At 39.7% G+C, this 15,098-nt stretch overlaps 1 protein-coding gene across 3 annotated transcripts in view; it reads right to left on the bottom strand.

Moving 5' to 3' along the window:
* grid2 (glutamate receptor, ionotropic, delta 2) overlaps positions 1 to 15,098 on the bottom strand; it is a 423,234-nt gene that overhangs the window by 341,850 nt on the left and 66,286 nt on the right. For all 3 annotated transcript variants that reach the window (XM_069523619.1, XM_069523620.1, XM_069523618.1), the window contains exon 2: positions 5,152 to 5,307. In XM_069523619.1, coding sequence (XP_069379720.1) covers positions 5,152 to 5,307 — 156 coding nt within the window. The remainder of the gene's footprint in view (positions 1 to 5,151; positions 5,308 to 15,098) is intronic.

Below are 15,098 nucleotides of genomic sequence, written 5' to 3'. Positions count from 1 at the left end.
ACTGTAAGAAAAAAAGACAGAGAACTGCATACATTTCTCTGGATCTGCACTTTATAGGTTAAGCTGTAATAATAATAATTTTGGTCATTTTTTTATTTTGAGATGCTTTAAATAATGGAAAAGGGCACAGCTAACAAGTGAACTTTAATGTTCAAGATAAATAAATCATGATGGAAAAGGAGTAGGGCTGAAGTGAATACTTATCGGGTCCTATGCCCTCTTTTTCACATTTCATCAAAACCTTTTGTGAAATGCCGCAATACTCCAGTTTTCATCATAAACAGCTCAAACACAATCAGCAAACATAAACATTCATGACTGTGAGTGCAGGAATTAAAAAAAAGATTTCCTTAAGGTGCTACTTCCCCTCCACAATCATCCACTTCATATGTTTTCAGTCAATAATAAAAATAATAATAATAATTATTATTATTTTTATAATAATGATAAACTTGTAAACTTGAAGAAGGAGCCCAACACTGATTCTGACACGTTGAACTCAAGTACTTTTTTCAGTACATTTAAGTCTGGTGTTCTATTTAGACGGTAGAAATGAACACTATGTTCAATAAATGCAAATCACTAAGAGCTAGCGGCTCTGGAACATACATTTGGCTGCATTTATGTCTGTACTTTCCTGGAACAACATTAGTCCACCCTCTGCTCTGAGCCTGTGCTGGACCTGCTGCTCTCTCTCACCCTGTCACAGGTACCCACACCAGTGGAGAGGGCTTCATGTACAGTCCCACTCATTTACACTTTTTCCTTTGAAAGAATAGTGCTTAATATGTTGGTATTTCTATGCAGCATTATTTAAAAAAATGTTCAGCTCATCGGCCTGTTATTAATTCAATCACTGAATAACACCTATACACAAATCTAAATACAGCTGTTGTAAATAATTTGCTCTATATGCACGCCAATCTAACCCTTAAGAGTGTACATGCAGTTCATCCATAACTACTTAAACACATTCGAGAAGCTGTTTAAGGTAATTAAAAAGTAATTAAAGACTATTGAAATCTTTTAAATTGGTGTAACTTACTGTCTTTTCTTTAAAGGGAACGCAAACTGAAACCATTGCACACGAGAGACACACAGATACAATTGATTTCCCAGCCAGGTTACACAGATAGACAGGCAGATAGGGAGACAGGCAATCAATTCATCAGCCAGCTAACGACACAAGCAGACGGACGAGCAGACCGGCAGGGAAATGAGTTAGGCGGTCTGTTCAGTGCCGGGCAGACAGGAAGACATTGTACCGCCCACTAATTTGGACAGGCCAGTCAACAGACTGAGGGACTTGGCGTTGAATCAGTCAGAGATGGAATAGACAAAGCAGAAATTAGAAGTGAAGCCAGTTTGCCATTCAAATGTGTTCATTGAAATTGAAATGAAAATTAAGACAAAAAATAATAAGTGGTCATTCATTTGTCCATAATAAATCCACTACAGCCAAAAGATGGGGTATGTTTTTGACAGCCTAGTTTAGATTCACCCTCTGAGCTTTTTGTGGTAGTAGTTGTGTATCTGGCAGTTCCAAGTTGTGATTGGGTCTAAATTTATGGATGTTGTGTATGAGATTGTTGAAAAAGAATGTGTACTATCAGCAAAAAAGCACAATTTAAACTTAAATTTAAAACAAGATGTTTCAGAATAATCTGGTAAATACTCCAACTGAAAATGCACAACGATGTAAGAAATGCTTTAAATGTGAGGAACACAGAAAAAACGACATGTACTGCAGGATCCAAGCACCACACTGCTGGCTCAGTCTGCTCGGTCAAAGAGCAAATGTTCAAATGCTGCCTCCCGCTGTGCTGTCACATCTCTCTTCACTCACAGTCTTTGTTTCACTCAATGCTGATAATCTAAACGAGAGACTTGAGATGCAGCCTGCTCTGCATCCTTTTAATAAAATAGAAGAAGAAACAAACACAGACATTTAACCTACATGCACACACAGCCTCGATAACAGAAGTACTCAGGTTGGGACTTCAAAGAATTGCAGCCCGACTACCCAACCCAACTGCAGAGCCCCTATATCAAAGCAACAGCCCTAACAAGGCTCTTAGAGATGCACAAACAACACACATCCACCCATACACATACAGTGCATCCACACAAGGTCCTCCAAGCTAATCTCTGAAAAAGAAACACATACACAGTTTGGCCGCCATTGTTTGAAGCCGGCTGTCTGTTTGACTGAAAGACAAAACCAGCTCACAGACATTGTTCTCTGCTCTTCCCTTCTTTCTCTCAGCCAAGGCCAATGCAATGTTTATTTTTCAGGATACATTTTCAAATCCATTGGTTTTGGTTCATCTGTGGAACAATTAAAATTAAAAATTAAAAAGTGCAAATCTTTTTAGACTTTTTGCAGAAATGCACTGCAGAGCATCGTGTATTTGTGCATCTTGGAAATGGGCTCAAAAGGATTTTAGGTTAAACTGTGCAGAGAGATCTGTGTTTTTTTTAATTATTATTATTTATGGATCTGCACCAATTATATTATTTTCTCGGAATAAATCTCACAATGTTAAAGGGAGTAAAAAATTATTCCTGGATCCACCCCTCGATTAGGATCAACACTAACATTTAATCAGTTAATTCCTGACCAATAACCCATCCTTCCACCATTTGTGTTAATCTATCAAGTAGTATTTGTGTAATACCGCTTAAAAACAAATAAACACACACAAGCAGATTAGATCATAATCTCCTTGGCGGATGTTATAAATTTCCTCATATAGCAGTTTTCCTATCTAGTTGATTCACTGTGGTGCCAATTTATGCTTGATTGCTGTGCACAAGGACAGCACAGGAAACATTTACAAATCTAACAGAGCTATACATTCATACTATAAAATAGATCCATACAAATAAACTTCTAAATAAATGTTCTTTTTATGTTCTATCTGATCTGTTTTTTATTTATTCATATCGTGATAGTGTCTTTAGTTTGAATAGACTTCGAAAGGACGACTTCGAACTGAATTTCATTGTAACAAACTGGTGCAGTGACAATACAGTTATCTAACTGATGAGCAGACAACCAGACATTAAAGTTCATTCACAGAGGTATTTGGACAATGGTCACTTGTCATTATTGTTATAATTGTTTTAAGCCATACCAGCTTCACCAATAGAAAAAGAAACACCATCACATATATAATATATGTATATATATATCCAATACAAGCATGAGTCAACGCTGACATTTGTGAAGAAAAATTACAGTTACCAATTCTCAAAGCATCAAGAAGATAATATTCTGGGTTTCCGCCTACTCCTCATGAGCTTCTGGGTGATTATTAACCACAAAACAAATGCCGTGAATAGTTGCTCGCACACAGTACTTGAAAAGAATGTGTGTGACACATCCTCTGTATTGTCAGATGAGTCATTAGCTGTGCAGACTATGCCCATATGAGTGCTGCTCCCATTTATTGCCACATTTTGTAATATGCAATATTTCAGGATGAAAATCTTTACAGTGAAAATGTGAGTGTGTCATCGAAAGTTGCTCGGCTGTCAGATGTGCTAAGGATTTATTGTTCGCTTGGTTTGAAAGTAGGAGAGGAAGTGAGTTCTTGTTCTGTTTGCAGCTGATCGGCTAAACGTCTGATCATCTTTGTCCACATAAACTTCACATGTACAATGAAGTGTACTGTTTTCCAGTGGTAAAAAAGAGACAACATAATAAATTGATTATTTTGGTTTGATGTGAACATTTCTTTGTTTCATGAAACATCATGAATTCGGAGAAGTGGGCCACTTGGTGGTGCCAGCCTAAATGTGCATACATTTCTTCTGTATGTTGTATGGCAGAGTGGCAATGTGTATTAGTGCCTACATTCACATGACTGTAATTTCACAGCAGCACCAAGTACCACCTAACCACTCATCCTCTCTTCTACCCACTTTAAAGACTTTAGAAGGTTTTAATTTTTAACGCAACATTACATTTAACCTGCCCACACAGTGTGTTGTCAACAAGTAAGAACGCCTCCAGCAGCACGTTGTTTACAGAGCAGACATCCTCCATGTCTTAAAACCTAAACCTGAATGTTTAATTTATTGTTGATGCACTAAATGATCTGTATAACATATCCTTTAATGGGTAGGACAGAGTAAGCTTGTGAAGCTTGTGAAGGGTGATAGAGGGGGGGGGGGGGGGGGGGGGGGACTTGTGTACATGGCCGCAGGTTGGAATCAAACCCAGGCCTCTGTGGGTTGAGGCCTGGCCTTGTTTGGCAGCAGCTCTACCAGGTGAACTATACGCCGCCCCAGATGACAATTCTTTTAAAAGCTCTTTTTTTAAATCACTGTCTTAAACAAACAGTTTTGCAATGAACTTAAAAGATTTGACAGCATGATTTACTGTTACAAATTCAATTTGCTGCAATAAATACAGGATTACAGAGTTAAGTGTCAATATTGTCAATTAAAGAAGTCAAAATTCTGCGCTTTTACATCTATGGCTCTTTGGCTGAAGGAGTCAGATGAGGATATAAGACATTTGTTCAATTGGAATATTACTGAAATGTAATAGACAACACCATGTTTTGTAGCATTGGATTATTTCACGGTAGTTGTTCAATATAGAATCAAGCCTGTTGGCTTGATAGTGAGTGTATGTACTGTTTGATGAACATGCTGTGTATCAATATTCCAGAGTCAATTTGTTGTCCAAACTGCATTTAGATTAAATAAATGGATTGTCAGCGTCAATGTCAACTAAATCATAAAGGGAAGAGAAAATAATTAACAGACTGCCCCCCCATCCTCCGCTGACTGTGTGTGTGAGGTCAGCTCAGAGGACACGCGACCTATCAATGAGAAATTAGTGAACATGTAAGACCGAGTTTCATTTTGTGCCATGTTTTTAATGCTGTGTTCCAACATTAATTAGTTTTCCATGCCTCATTGTTCTCAATTAAATGCAGAATTTAAAAAAAACAGCAACAGGACTGTGGGGAGAGTTACGCTACTGGAAGAACCCACGGTACATAAAGTGTTTAGCGGGCATTTGGACTGAACAACATTTGAAAAAAAAAAAGAAATCAGATTGTGAGACTGTTGTATCTGCTGACGTTGTTGCTACTGAGCACAAACATCCAAAGCAACATATTATTTTAATCCTACCTTCTTGTACAGCCTGAAAGGGGTTGTTTCCATCGACAAACTCCACTGAAATGGTGATCTTCTCCGTCTCCAAGATCTCATTGTTCAAATTGAGATCTGCCACAGCAAGACGAAACACCTCGTCATCTTTCCGTGCTGACTCATCAAAGATGGCACCTGTTGAAAAAAGATAGACAACACAAAGGCAAAGATTAAGTCAGTATTAGAAACAATTTGGGAAAAGCAAAGCCGGTAGACATATAGAAATATTGTTATACTGTGGCTAGAGTAGGCAGCCAATTAAGTTGACCAAGGGTCAGGCAATGTTTTACTAACGGTTGGTTTATCTTTATAGCAACCATAAAGTTGTGAAACACAATATACAGAGTTTAAAATATCAGGATTTACATTCAACCTATCAAACATTCTTTCTCATTAGCATGTTCCAGCTGACCACAAGAGAAAAAGGCAAGATTTAAACACAGTTTTGTCTGTTATACCTGGAGAAACATTTGTGTTTATGAAGTTGTTCAGACCTGGTCTTCACAATCACAAGTGGTCAGCTCTAAGTTTGGGTCTGAAAGCATCGATATGTGTCTGTGATCCTATGATTCAGATCACATACAGAGTCTGAATATCCAAGTCAGGTCTGTGATGTGTCCTGGGCCACAAACAGTACGAAGGACCACCAAATCAAATAATGTCCTCTGACCCACTAGAGTAATACAAACATTTTATGCTTCTCAGTGTCCATACATTGATTTGTTTGTGGTCACCACTCCCTGACTCCGCTCACTTTTTATCTCTATCTCTCTCTCTCTCTCTCTCTCTCTCTCTCTCGCTTGTGCCAACATAGATACAAACACAAATGTTGTCATCGGACACGTGAATGCACAGACAGGGTAAAACAACCGCATTCACAAACATTAATGATGGTCATTTTTGAAGTGAGATCCAATAACAAATGGTCACAAGAGACACATTCAGGACACATTTTATTGGCAGGTGGGAAGAGACATGGTTGGAGCTGTCCTCTTGGGATCAGATCACTCGCAACAGACGTTAATACCAGGTCTGAACAGGGCCTAAGGGTTGCAAGCGATTGATGACCACCTGAACACAACATCTGGAATACATGAGATTGTCACTTGATAATTAGCTTGAAAGCTCCTTTTAACATCTGACCAGCTTGTGGGAGTAGTAGTAGGATACTGAGGCTAACAGCCGTTGTGTTCTCCAGATTCGAGAGAGAAAGTCCTCACTGAAGAGGAGCCATTGCTGGGTTGACATCTGTGCTTATTCTAAGGTCAGCCTCAGCCTGAAGGCGAGCTAACTCAAATGATTACTGCACAAAAGAGAAATGGAAGAAGAAAGGACCGGTGTGTGCCAGCGTGGATGATAAAGTTCCCACTAGTTAATACTAAATTATTCATTGAAATAAATGTCAGCCTTTAGTGTTGTTGGTGAGATGGCAGAATGAGACACCATGGGATGTTGAGTGGCTGGTGGAGATCTAGTCTTCTGCTCTGGTTTGTTACACACAATTTACAGTGTGTTATCTTTTTTGTATCTCTCTCTTCCCTCTTAGCCTCATTTCAGCCCAGTTTATCCCTGAAATCCACTGGACGACTAATTGTGTAAGCCAGCGCGATGAAGCACCACTAACTGTATTTCACTGACCAGAAAATAAGCCTTGTATTGTAAAGTGTGTAAAGTGTGTAACGTGTGCGTGTGTGTGTGTTAGACACAGGTTGCGAATTCCATTAATGACCATGCAGACTACATTGGCTGAGGGCTGTTTTGTACCACACTTAGAGGACTGTTGCTATAATTGGTCTTGCATAGTTCAATAGGCAAAGTCTGCTGCTAATACCACAAAGGCTATGATCTGATTTCCCACAGTGGCCCAAGTTACTGAGAAAATAATGTTTCCTGGTGGAGCAAAGTGTGGATTAAATTGTGCTGAAAAAAAAAAAAAAATAGTATGTACATCAATTGAATGTGATATTATTAGTACTTGTGTCTGAGAAACCCGGAGCAGGTTACTGTGGTGTAATAAAACTGCATAAAACAGTAGATTGCACTGACACCAAAGAGTCTGCGGACAAATTTTAATCTGGAAAACCCAGATCCTACTGTACCCCCCATTAAATTAACTGTTGATGATATTAAACTTCTGGAAGAAAAAATCATTTCAGCACATGCAACAAATTCAAAACCAGCTGCTGCTCTAAGGCATTCAGGAACAGTATATTGTAATAACTGCCTCTTCATCATAAGGCCTCATGAAATATGTATCCTTCAATAATTTGATCCATCAGAATTTGGCAGCTATAAATAACCACCCACTGATTGATTCCTGGTTGTTTTTTATCATCATGCAATATAGATGAGGTGAAACAAACAAGTCTGGACAAAGTGATACAGAGTGAAACCCAGAGACTAATTAACTATTCCTGTGGAGATAAATCATGAATGATACAATGAGTTTGGAAGATGCTGCTGCAGCAGGAGGGTTTGTACACCAGAGGAGAATGTTATGTTTTTTATGTCTGGAGGACAAATTCATGGTAGAGAAAGATGATTGTGTGTACAGCTTTGAACTAATGCTTTGAAGAGGACATTCAGACAAAAGGTTGGGGACGTTTTTCTTTACTAGTTTGTCAAATCACTTGAGTTCACTTGCTTTTGCACGGAGACAAGAAGCAGGGAAAAAAAACAAACAAACACTCTGTTGGTCCTTTTAATCTGACTTCCACGATGGAGTTGCCATAGTAACCCCTCCTCGTGCTTTCAGACACATGTTTAACGCTTCACCGTGCTGTACACAAATCTATGCATATTGTCGGCTGTTGTACCTTTGCATTGATTTGTCAGCTACGTGTGTGTGTGACTGAAAACCCACACTCTTTAATCTAGGTACAGTGAGCAGGCCCACAGACAGAGCACAGTCATGAAAAGCAGCAGGTGAGGGTTAAACTGAAGAAATGTCAATCCCATTATATAAAAACTGAATGAGTTGATTCTGAATGAGTACGTATATGAAGAGTGTGTGAATAAGTATTCTGCTATTTTTATTTTAAGAAATCCATATGTAATGAATGTTTGTTGTGAGAAAGAAAAGGGAATTGGAGAGAGAAGGACGTCTGCTGCTCTCTGCCAGTTGCAGCAACATCACTGCATGCTGATTCAAAAACGCCAATGTACACACACGCACTCTCGCACACGCACACACTCCTTTCCAGTACTTTCCAGTAATGTGATTGTGAGCGCAAAGGCAAACGTCACAACATAAATCAAGCAGGAAATAAAAGCAGTGAATCTTGTTTTACACAGACGCCCCAAGGACAGGCACGCACACACACAAGCGCGCGGGCACACACACACAGAGCATGTAGGCAGCAGCTCTAAATCTGTTTCAAAACCATCATCAACAACAGTGGTCAGTTTGAATGGATGCAGCATCCAAGAGTTGACACCCCAGATTGTTGGGTCTAGGGGCATTGATCAAATGTCCACCAGTGGTCAAGTGCTCGGTATTCATTTCCCAGTTTGTTTACATTGATAAAGAGGCAATAGATAACTTGTTTGTCTACTTACTGCCAAATAACCACACAGGGAGGCTCAGGGATGCTAAGGGTGGAAAACAAATGAGGATGAGACAAATAATTGATAAGTCTGTCATCAAAGTTTTCTTCCACAGTCTTTCATTGCGCTCAATACGATTTTAGAATCCCAGTAATCATAGCTTTGACATATTGTCTGCTCTTTATTGACAACATTTGCTTTTGATTAGAAAAATTCATCACCTTCAAGTTTTAAACGTTATTTAAGGACAGATGATGAAGATGTAAATAGATGTAGAGCTGCATCAACAGAACATGAACTCAGCTCTTTCTGAGTGATTTAAAAATTGCAATGTGCATTATATTAAATAGAATAATTTACATAACAGGCTCTTTGATATTTCCCAATGATACAAGGGATGAAAGTATGAAACATGATTTAATATTTTCATGAAACGGATAGATAAACTGTACAAATGACAAAAATCATGCAAGATGAAAGGATGATAACGGGCTAAAGAGTCATTATGTGGATGAGCTGGTCTTCTCAGTGCTTTCATATCGTTATATTTATGATGGTCATGCTCAGGTTTCCAAAAAATAAGACTTTTATTGACACAACTTTGGTTATAGGCTAAGGCTACAACCATGCTAGAAGCTGTGTGGCTGTGTTAAGGCACAGTAATGCCTGTTGCCAAAACATCAGCATGCTATGGTAATGATGACAAGCTGATGCTAATGTGTGTTTACCACATTTGCCACTGTAGTTATGTGTAGGCATGATACAATTATCCTTGAATATCAAGTTCAGCTGAGGTGATGCTAAAGTGGTTTTGTCTCCTTTCAAAACCCGTTAAAAACTTGTTTTATTTGATTTTACCTCAAGTAGGTCAAATGTAGGTATTAAATCATTAGATATAAGAAACAATGGTATATTAATCCCAAACATTTTTTAAAGTGGAATAATTCATAGAGCTCAGAAATCCCAGTAACTACACAAAATTAGATAATGTCATTCATACAGACAAAGGGACATTGTTGAATGTACAAAACACAGTTCAATTTCCTTCTTAAATGAACAAATTAGGATGGCACATCATCCACTGCAGTTATTATGTTCCCACATTTCGTAAAGACTCGATAATTAAGCCGGCTCCTTCTCGGGATAATCGTTCAGCATGGATTTATGAGCGATTGAATGTTAAAGGGGAGGGCAACATGTCGGTCAGATGAGGTCATGACAAATGATAGAAGTCAAACGGTTGTAGCAAAATTATTTGTTTTCAGGTTGTTTGCAAAAACGAATTTGAAAAGGTAAAACAGCTGAGTGCTGCAAAATAAAACCTCTCCATCTAACTGTACACCTGCCTTCTGACCTTTCACCCTCATTCACTCAAGCTGCTCTCTTTGTTAACACCCTCCTCTTCTCTATCTCCTATGTGGCTGCTGTCTCCAGGGGACGCCGCTAAACAGGGCTCTTAAGGTTTCTGAAATCTGGCTCCATGCCTCTGTCGCTCCAACGAACTCACACACCTGTTAGGGAGGGTGCAGCTGATGACAGTAATGTGACAGGAACAGTGACAGACAAAGATAATGACTATGGAGACACACACACACACACACACACATACACACACACACGGGTGATGTATCGCTGATTTGTGACAAGGATGGGCCGAGTCTTGCTGTCTCAATGTGATGATGAAAGCATGGTGGCGGCTGCACTGAGTGATGATGGTGATGAACAGGGGAGGTTATCGTCTTACAGTGTCAAGTGTCCACACACACACACACACACACACACACACACACACACACACACACACACACACACACACACACACACACACACACAGATGTGAGCACACAGGAGCAGGCTGTTATTTACAGCAGTGACGTGAGCGCTGGAAGGGAGTGTGTTTTGACACTTGGGAGGACAGCATAGAATTAATGTGCACGTTTCTCTGTATAGTTTGTGTGTGTGTTTGCGTGAGTGGGTAAGAGAGGGAACAGACAAAAGAATTAATGGTCAGAGAAGAACGGAGGATGCCAGTGGCATATAACAGAGACAGATATGAATACACCTCTAATATTTATCATCTGGGCTCATACGCACAGTGTTGATGCAGTTTTTGGAAGGAAAAAGAAGTAGTAATCCATTACACTGTTACACTGTGTAACAGAAATGTTGATACAAAAGTAGATATACCCACGATACTGACTCAGCCCTGATAATCTTTGCTCATATACAATGCCTTAGTGTATTGCATTGTTGTATCTGCAAGCTCACAATCAGCAGATTTAGCATATAGCAGATACGTGTTAAAACAAAGGTGTGTGTGTGTGTGTGTGTGTGTGTGTGTGTGTGTGTGTGTGTGTGTGTGTGTGTGAGTGTGTGTGTGTGAATGCCTGAGATTCCATTATATCCCCTGTGTGTTTATGGAGAAATCTCCCAGGCTGATTTGTGCAGGACAGATCTCTCTCATTGTAATACTTTTGTCATCCTCCCCTCACCCTTCTCTCTCCGTCCTCCCTCAACTGTCTTCTTTCATTATAGGTGTGTAAATTAATTTGCTCCATCATTAGGGAGGCGAGCAGCCAGGAGAATTTGCAGTCATAGTTCAGCAGCACTCCAGTCCTTTGTCAACTGGAAAGCGTCAAAGCTGTGCCAAGGTCATTTCTATCTTCACCACGTCTTTCTCCCGGCTTTACCTTTTCCCCTCGCCGCATGTTGACAGAATTCAGCCTGTTTCCATGCTTTGAAAAGACACACTGGAGATATCCAGGGCTTTCCTCCAACACAAATGAACCCATTTTGAGATTTTGTTTTGCATCTCTATTCATTAGTGAGCAAGCTGAACACAATTTGGAAATAACCATTCAACTAAGGCACATTTCGTTTCAGCCCCTGAGTTTTGCATACAGGAAAGTAAAGGGCAGGCAATTGACAGCAGCATTTTTCTTTCCGTTTCTCTTCATGTCAGCTCTCAGATGGTTTTGGCCAAGTCAAGCTCATTTGCAAACCACAGCTGACTCAGCTGCAGTCCGGCCAGGCTTGCCTGGGATCTTAAAACAGTAGAAGGGATGGCTGAAAGCCAGTCGTTAGAGTATATCTAAGCCTTAGCCAAGTTATAAGTAAATGATAATTAGGGTGATAGCAATGTTCCTTCAAAATGACCTAAGCTGTACAATCAGTACGCCTGTGTTTTCCCTTGACAGATTCTGCACATTGATTGCAGCATTTCCCCGCTCCTTCATACCAACATGTTGCTTTAAAACAGGTACGTTCTTCTCTTGCACCTCTACATGTTCAAGTAATCCTTTCTTTATCGAAGTCCTACCATCACATTCTCATCCACCCAGTCTCTAACTTTTATCCCCTTATTCCTGATTTATTTCACCATCTGCCTCTTTGCTCCTCTCCCCTTTAATAACCAGCATACCCAATTTTCTTTGTTCTGGTTTATAGTTTTGTTCCACCTATTCATTGCTCCCCTCCTCTTCATCCTTCCATTTCATACCCCTGATTCCTTTCTACCCATTTTCTCTTTTTCTCCTCATTTATCCCCACCTCTCGCCCTTTCTGCTCCTCAATTCTGCTTATATTTATTCATCCCTTCCTCTTCTGTACATCCCTCTTTTCTTTCCCTGAGCCTCAGTCTCACTGTCCTTGTTCTCTGCCCCTCCAACTCCCTCCTCCATTGCACAATGTAATGCCCTGTGTGACACACAATCATATAAATCTTGCCCTGGCTTTCAAAGCTCTGATGTCCTTGAAGACGTATGTTTATGCATTTGTACGTAACTGAAAGACTCAGGGAGATGGAGATACAGATTTAATTAAGAATGAGCTGACATTTGCTTTAAGAATCAAACAGATGCTTTGGGCTTTTAATAGCTTTTGAAACAAACAATGTACATACCAAATGCCAAACTTTTTCAGAAGGCCTGTTCTTTGTTGCTGTAAGAGAAATGTGTTTTTTTCCTCCACCCATCAAGCAGCCATTGTTTTCAGATGTGCCAGAACATCAGATTGCACAGACAGGTAATCTGGCACAACAAACATGTTTTCATCTCTACTTTCCTTTGTAAAAAGACACAGTGTCACTGTATGGCAATGCAGTTAAAAGCCTGAATACTTTGAAGGCTGTTCTCTGCTGTTACATTAACTGATAGTGGTGGGTTCCAACATCTTTAGGTCAGCTTTTCAACAGCTTCATATTCACTTTAAATTGTTAGAAAGATAAAACCTTAAGGGCGGATAACCAACAAACATTGATGTCATGAATAGCGGTACTGGAATGTACAGATTCAACCCTATGAGTTTAGCTGAATTACCATACAACCACATTGAACTTTTACTGGTTTAAATAGTGACTAATTACTTCTCTCGAGGAAGTTTTAAGTTGTGGAAATGTTACTAAAATGTTAATGGGCCAAAGGGGGGGATCATTTAAACCAGGCTTTAAATTACCTCAATGAAAACTCTGGTGTTTGCCTTTAGCAATGTTGGAGAAGATAAAGACTAAAGATAAAAACAAATCTACAGAGAGATTAAAGACTAAATAGGAAAAAATTAGGATGCTCTGATTGATCGTCCACCGATTGGTATCGGCCGATATTCCCTCTAATTAGTTTGACCTATAATCTCTATAAACGCATAAAAGATGAAGAAATCAAAACCAGGAAAAATATGTCTATGTACTTTAAAGCGCTTACATACTTGACTGTATGAAACGAAGCATCAAATCTGCTTTTCAAGCAAGAAACCGGTCTTTTTAAACACCTTAAGTCTTTAAGCTCACTCTCCTGATTAATGCCGAACATTTGGGAGGATTTTGCCTGAAGGGATGGTAAGAGGCTTCGGATTTGTACACATCATAAATGTCATATTATATTTCAGGGAATGGGAGAATTTTGTAGGATCTCCCCTCTCTTGCCCCCCTTACCCCTGGCAAGCTGCATGTCTTCAGCATCTTCACACTCTGATATTTTAATGTTGTCTTCTTCAACCCTGTGCAATCAAATCATATGCTCTTCTCAATTATCGACATTTATAGCTGCAAAAATGCTCCATCCCTTTGTCTCCTCCATCGAACTCCTCTCCGTCATACTTTTCTCTAATTCCATCACACAGTCCCTCTCTTCCTCTTTACCCTTCCATCGCATACTTGTCCTCTAACCCCTTCAAAAATCTGCAACCATTTTCCCCCCTCACCTGCTATCCTCTGGCACTTTTATCCTCTCAACCCAAATCTTCCTGTTCCTGATTTCACACCCACTCACTGCCTTCTACCGTTGTTTCCTTCATCCTCTTATCCATTCTGTCTCCTTGTCTCCTTGTTGTTTTTCTCCATCCTAGTTTGCTCCAGCCCCGTCCCCGTCCTCTTTGCCCTCTAAAACCAGCATCAATTCTAGAGGATTTTCAATTCATCATTTCTCAAACAGTTCGTAGCTATAGTCATCTTTCCTGTCCTTGGTGATGCTGCTGCGGGCGTGCTCCTCTGCTGAAGCACGAACTTAAAAAGAAAAGCACCTTCCCTACAGGATTTCCTGTGCAGTAATACAACAAAAGACAGAGTTATTTGCATAAACACGCACACACGTGTATATGCCAGTATAGCAGCTTAGGGTAAATAACCTTCATAGAAAAGTCATTCTGATTCGGTATCCAGTAGAGATATAGTGGCTTTAACTAACAAATAAACAGATGACCAATAAAGTAATGTGTCATCAATAGCTCACTCACTGTGTGCTTCTTATCTACTTATTTCTCTTTCATTAGCTCTGTCTTGTCAATTTGTTCTTTTCAATCATCAATCCATCTGCCCACAGAGTTGGTGCCACTCCTTTGTCTACATTTTCCCACTTCCTCACTACCTGTCTTTCTATCTCTTTCTACCTAAAGCACTGTCTTCCTCTAACACCCTCAGTAGTACACATAGGCACATAGACTCATTACCAGCAGTGAGTCAGTTAAAAAGTCATAAAGAGCATAATAAAGCTCCTCCATCTGCAAACCTATTAGCAATGGTCAATCCTAGGGGGGTCACACAAGCCAGTACAAATGCACTGACAAGTGCACACTTACACACACACACACACACACACACACACACACACACACACACATTCATAACTATAGATAGACGTGCACACACAAACACAGATTGATACACAGGGGACTTCCGGTTACACCCTGGCATGGAACACAATTACATGCTAATAAATCCTTTCTACTTTTCACACTTCAATTTGTGAAATGACTTTGACCTGATAGCGATTCAAATTCACCATCCACCTAACCTTGCTCGGACAAAGCTCTGGCAGCCAGATTGAAATAAACGAGGGGTATTGCCAGCTTGTTTAAAACAAAAATTAAGTTACAATTTTAGAGCACTG

The sequence above is a fragment of the Paralichthys olivaceus genome, chromosome 4 (assembly GCF_024713975.1).
Source record: "Paralichthys olivaceus isolate ysfri-2021 chromosome 4, ASM2471397v2, whole genome shotgun sequence".
Lineage (NCBI taxonomy): Eukaryota > Metazoa > Chordata > Actinopteri > Pleuronectiformes > Paralichthyidae > Paralichthys > Paralichthys olivaceus.
Note: the sequence above shows the minus strand (reverse complement) of the source record. Positions and strands in the feature narration are given on the sequence as shown.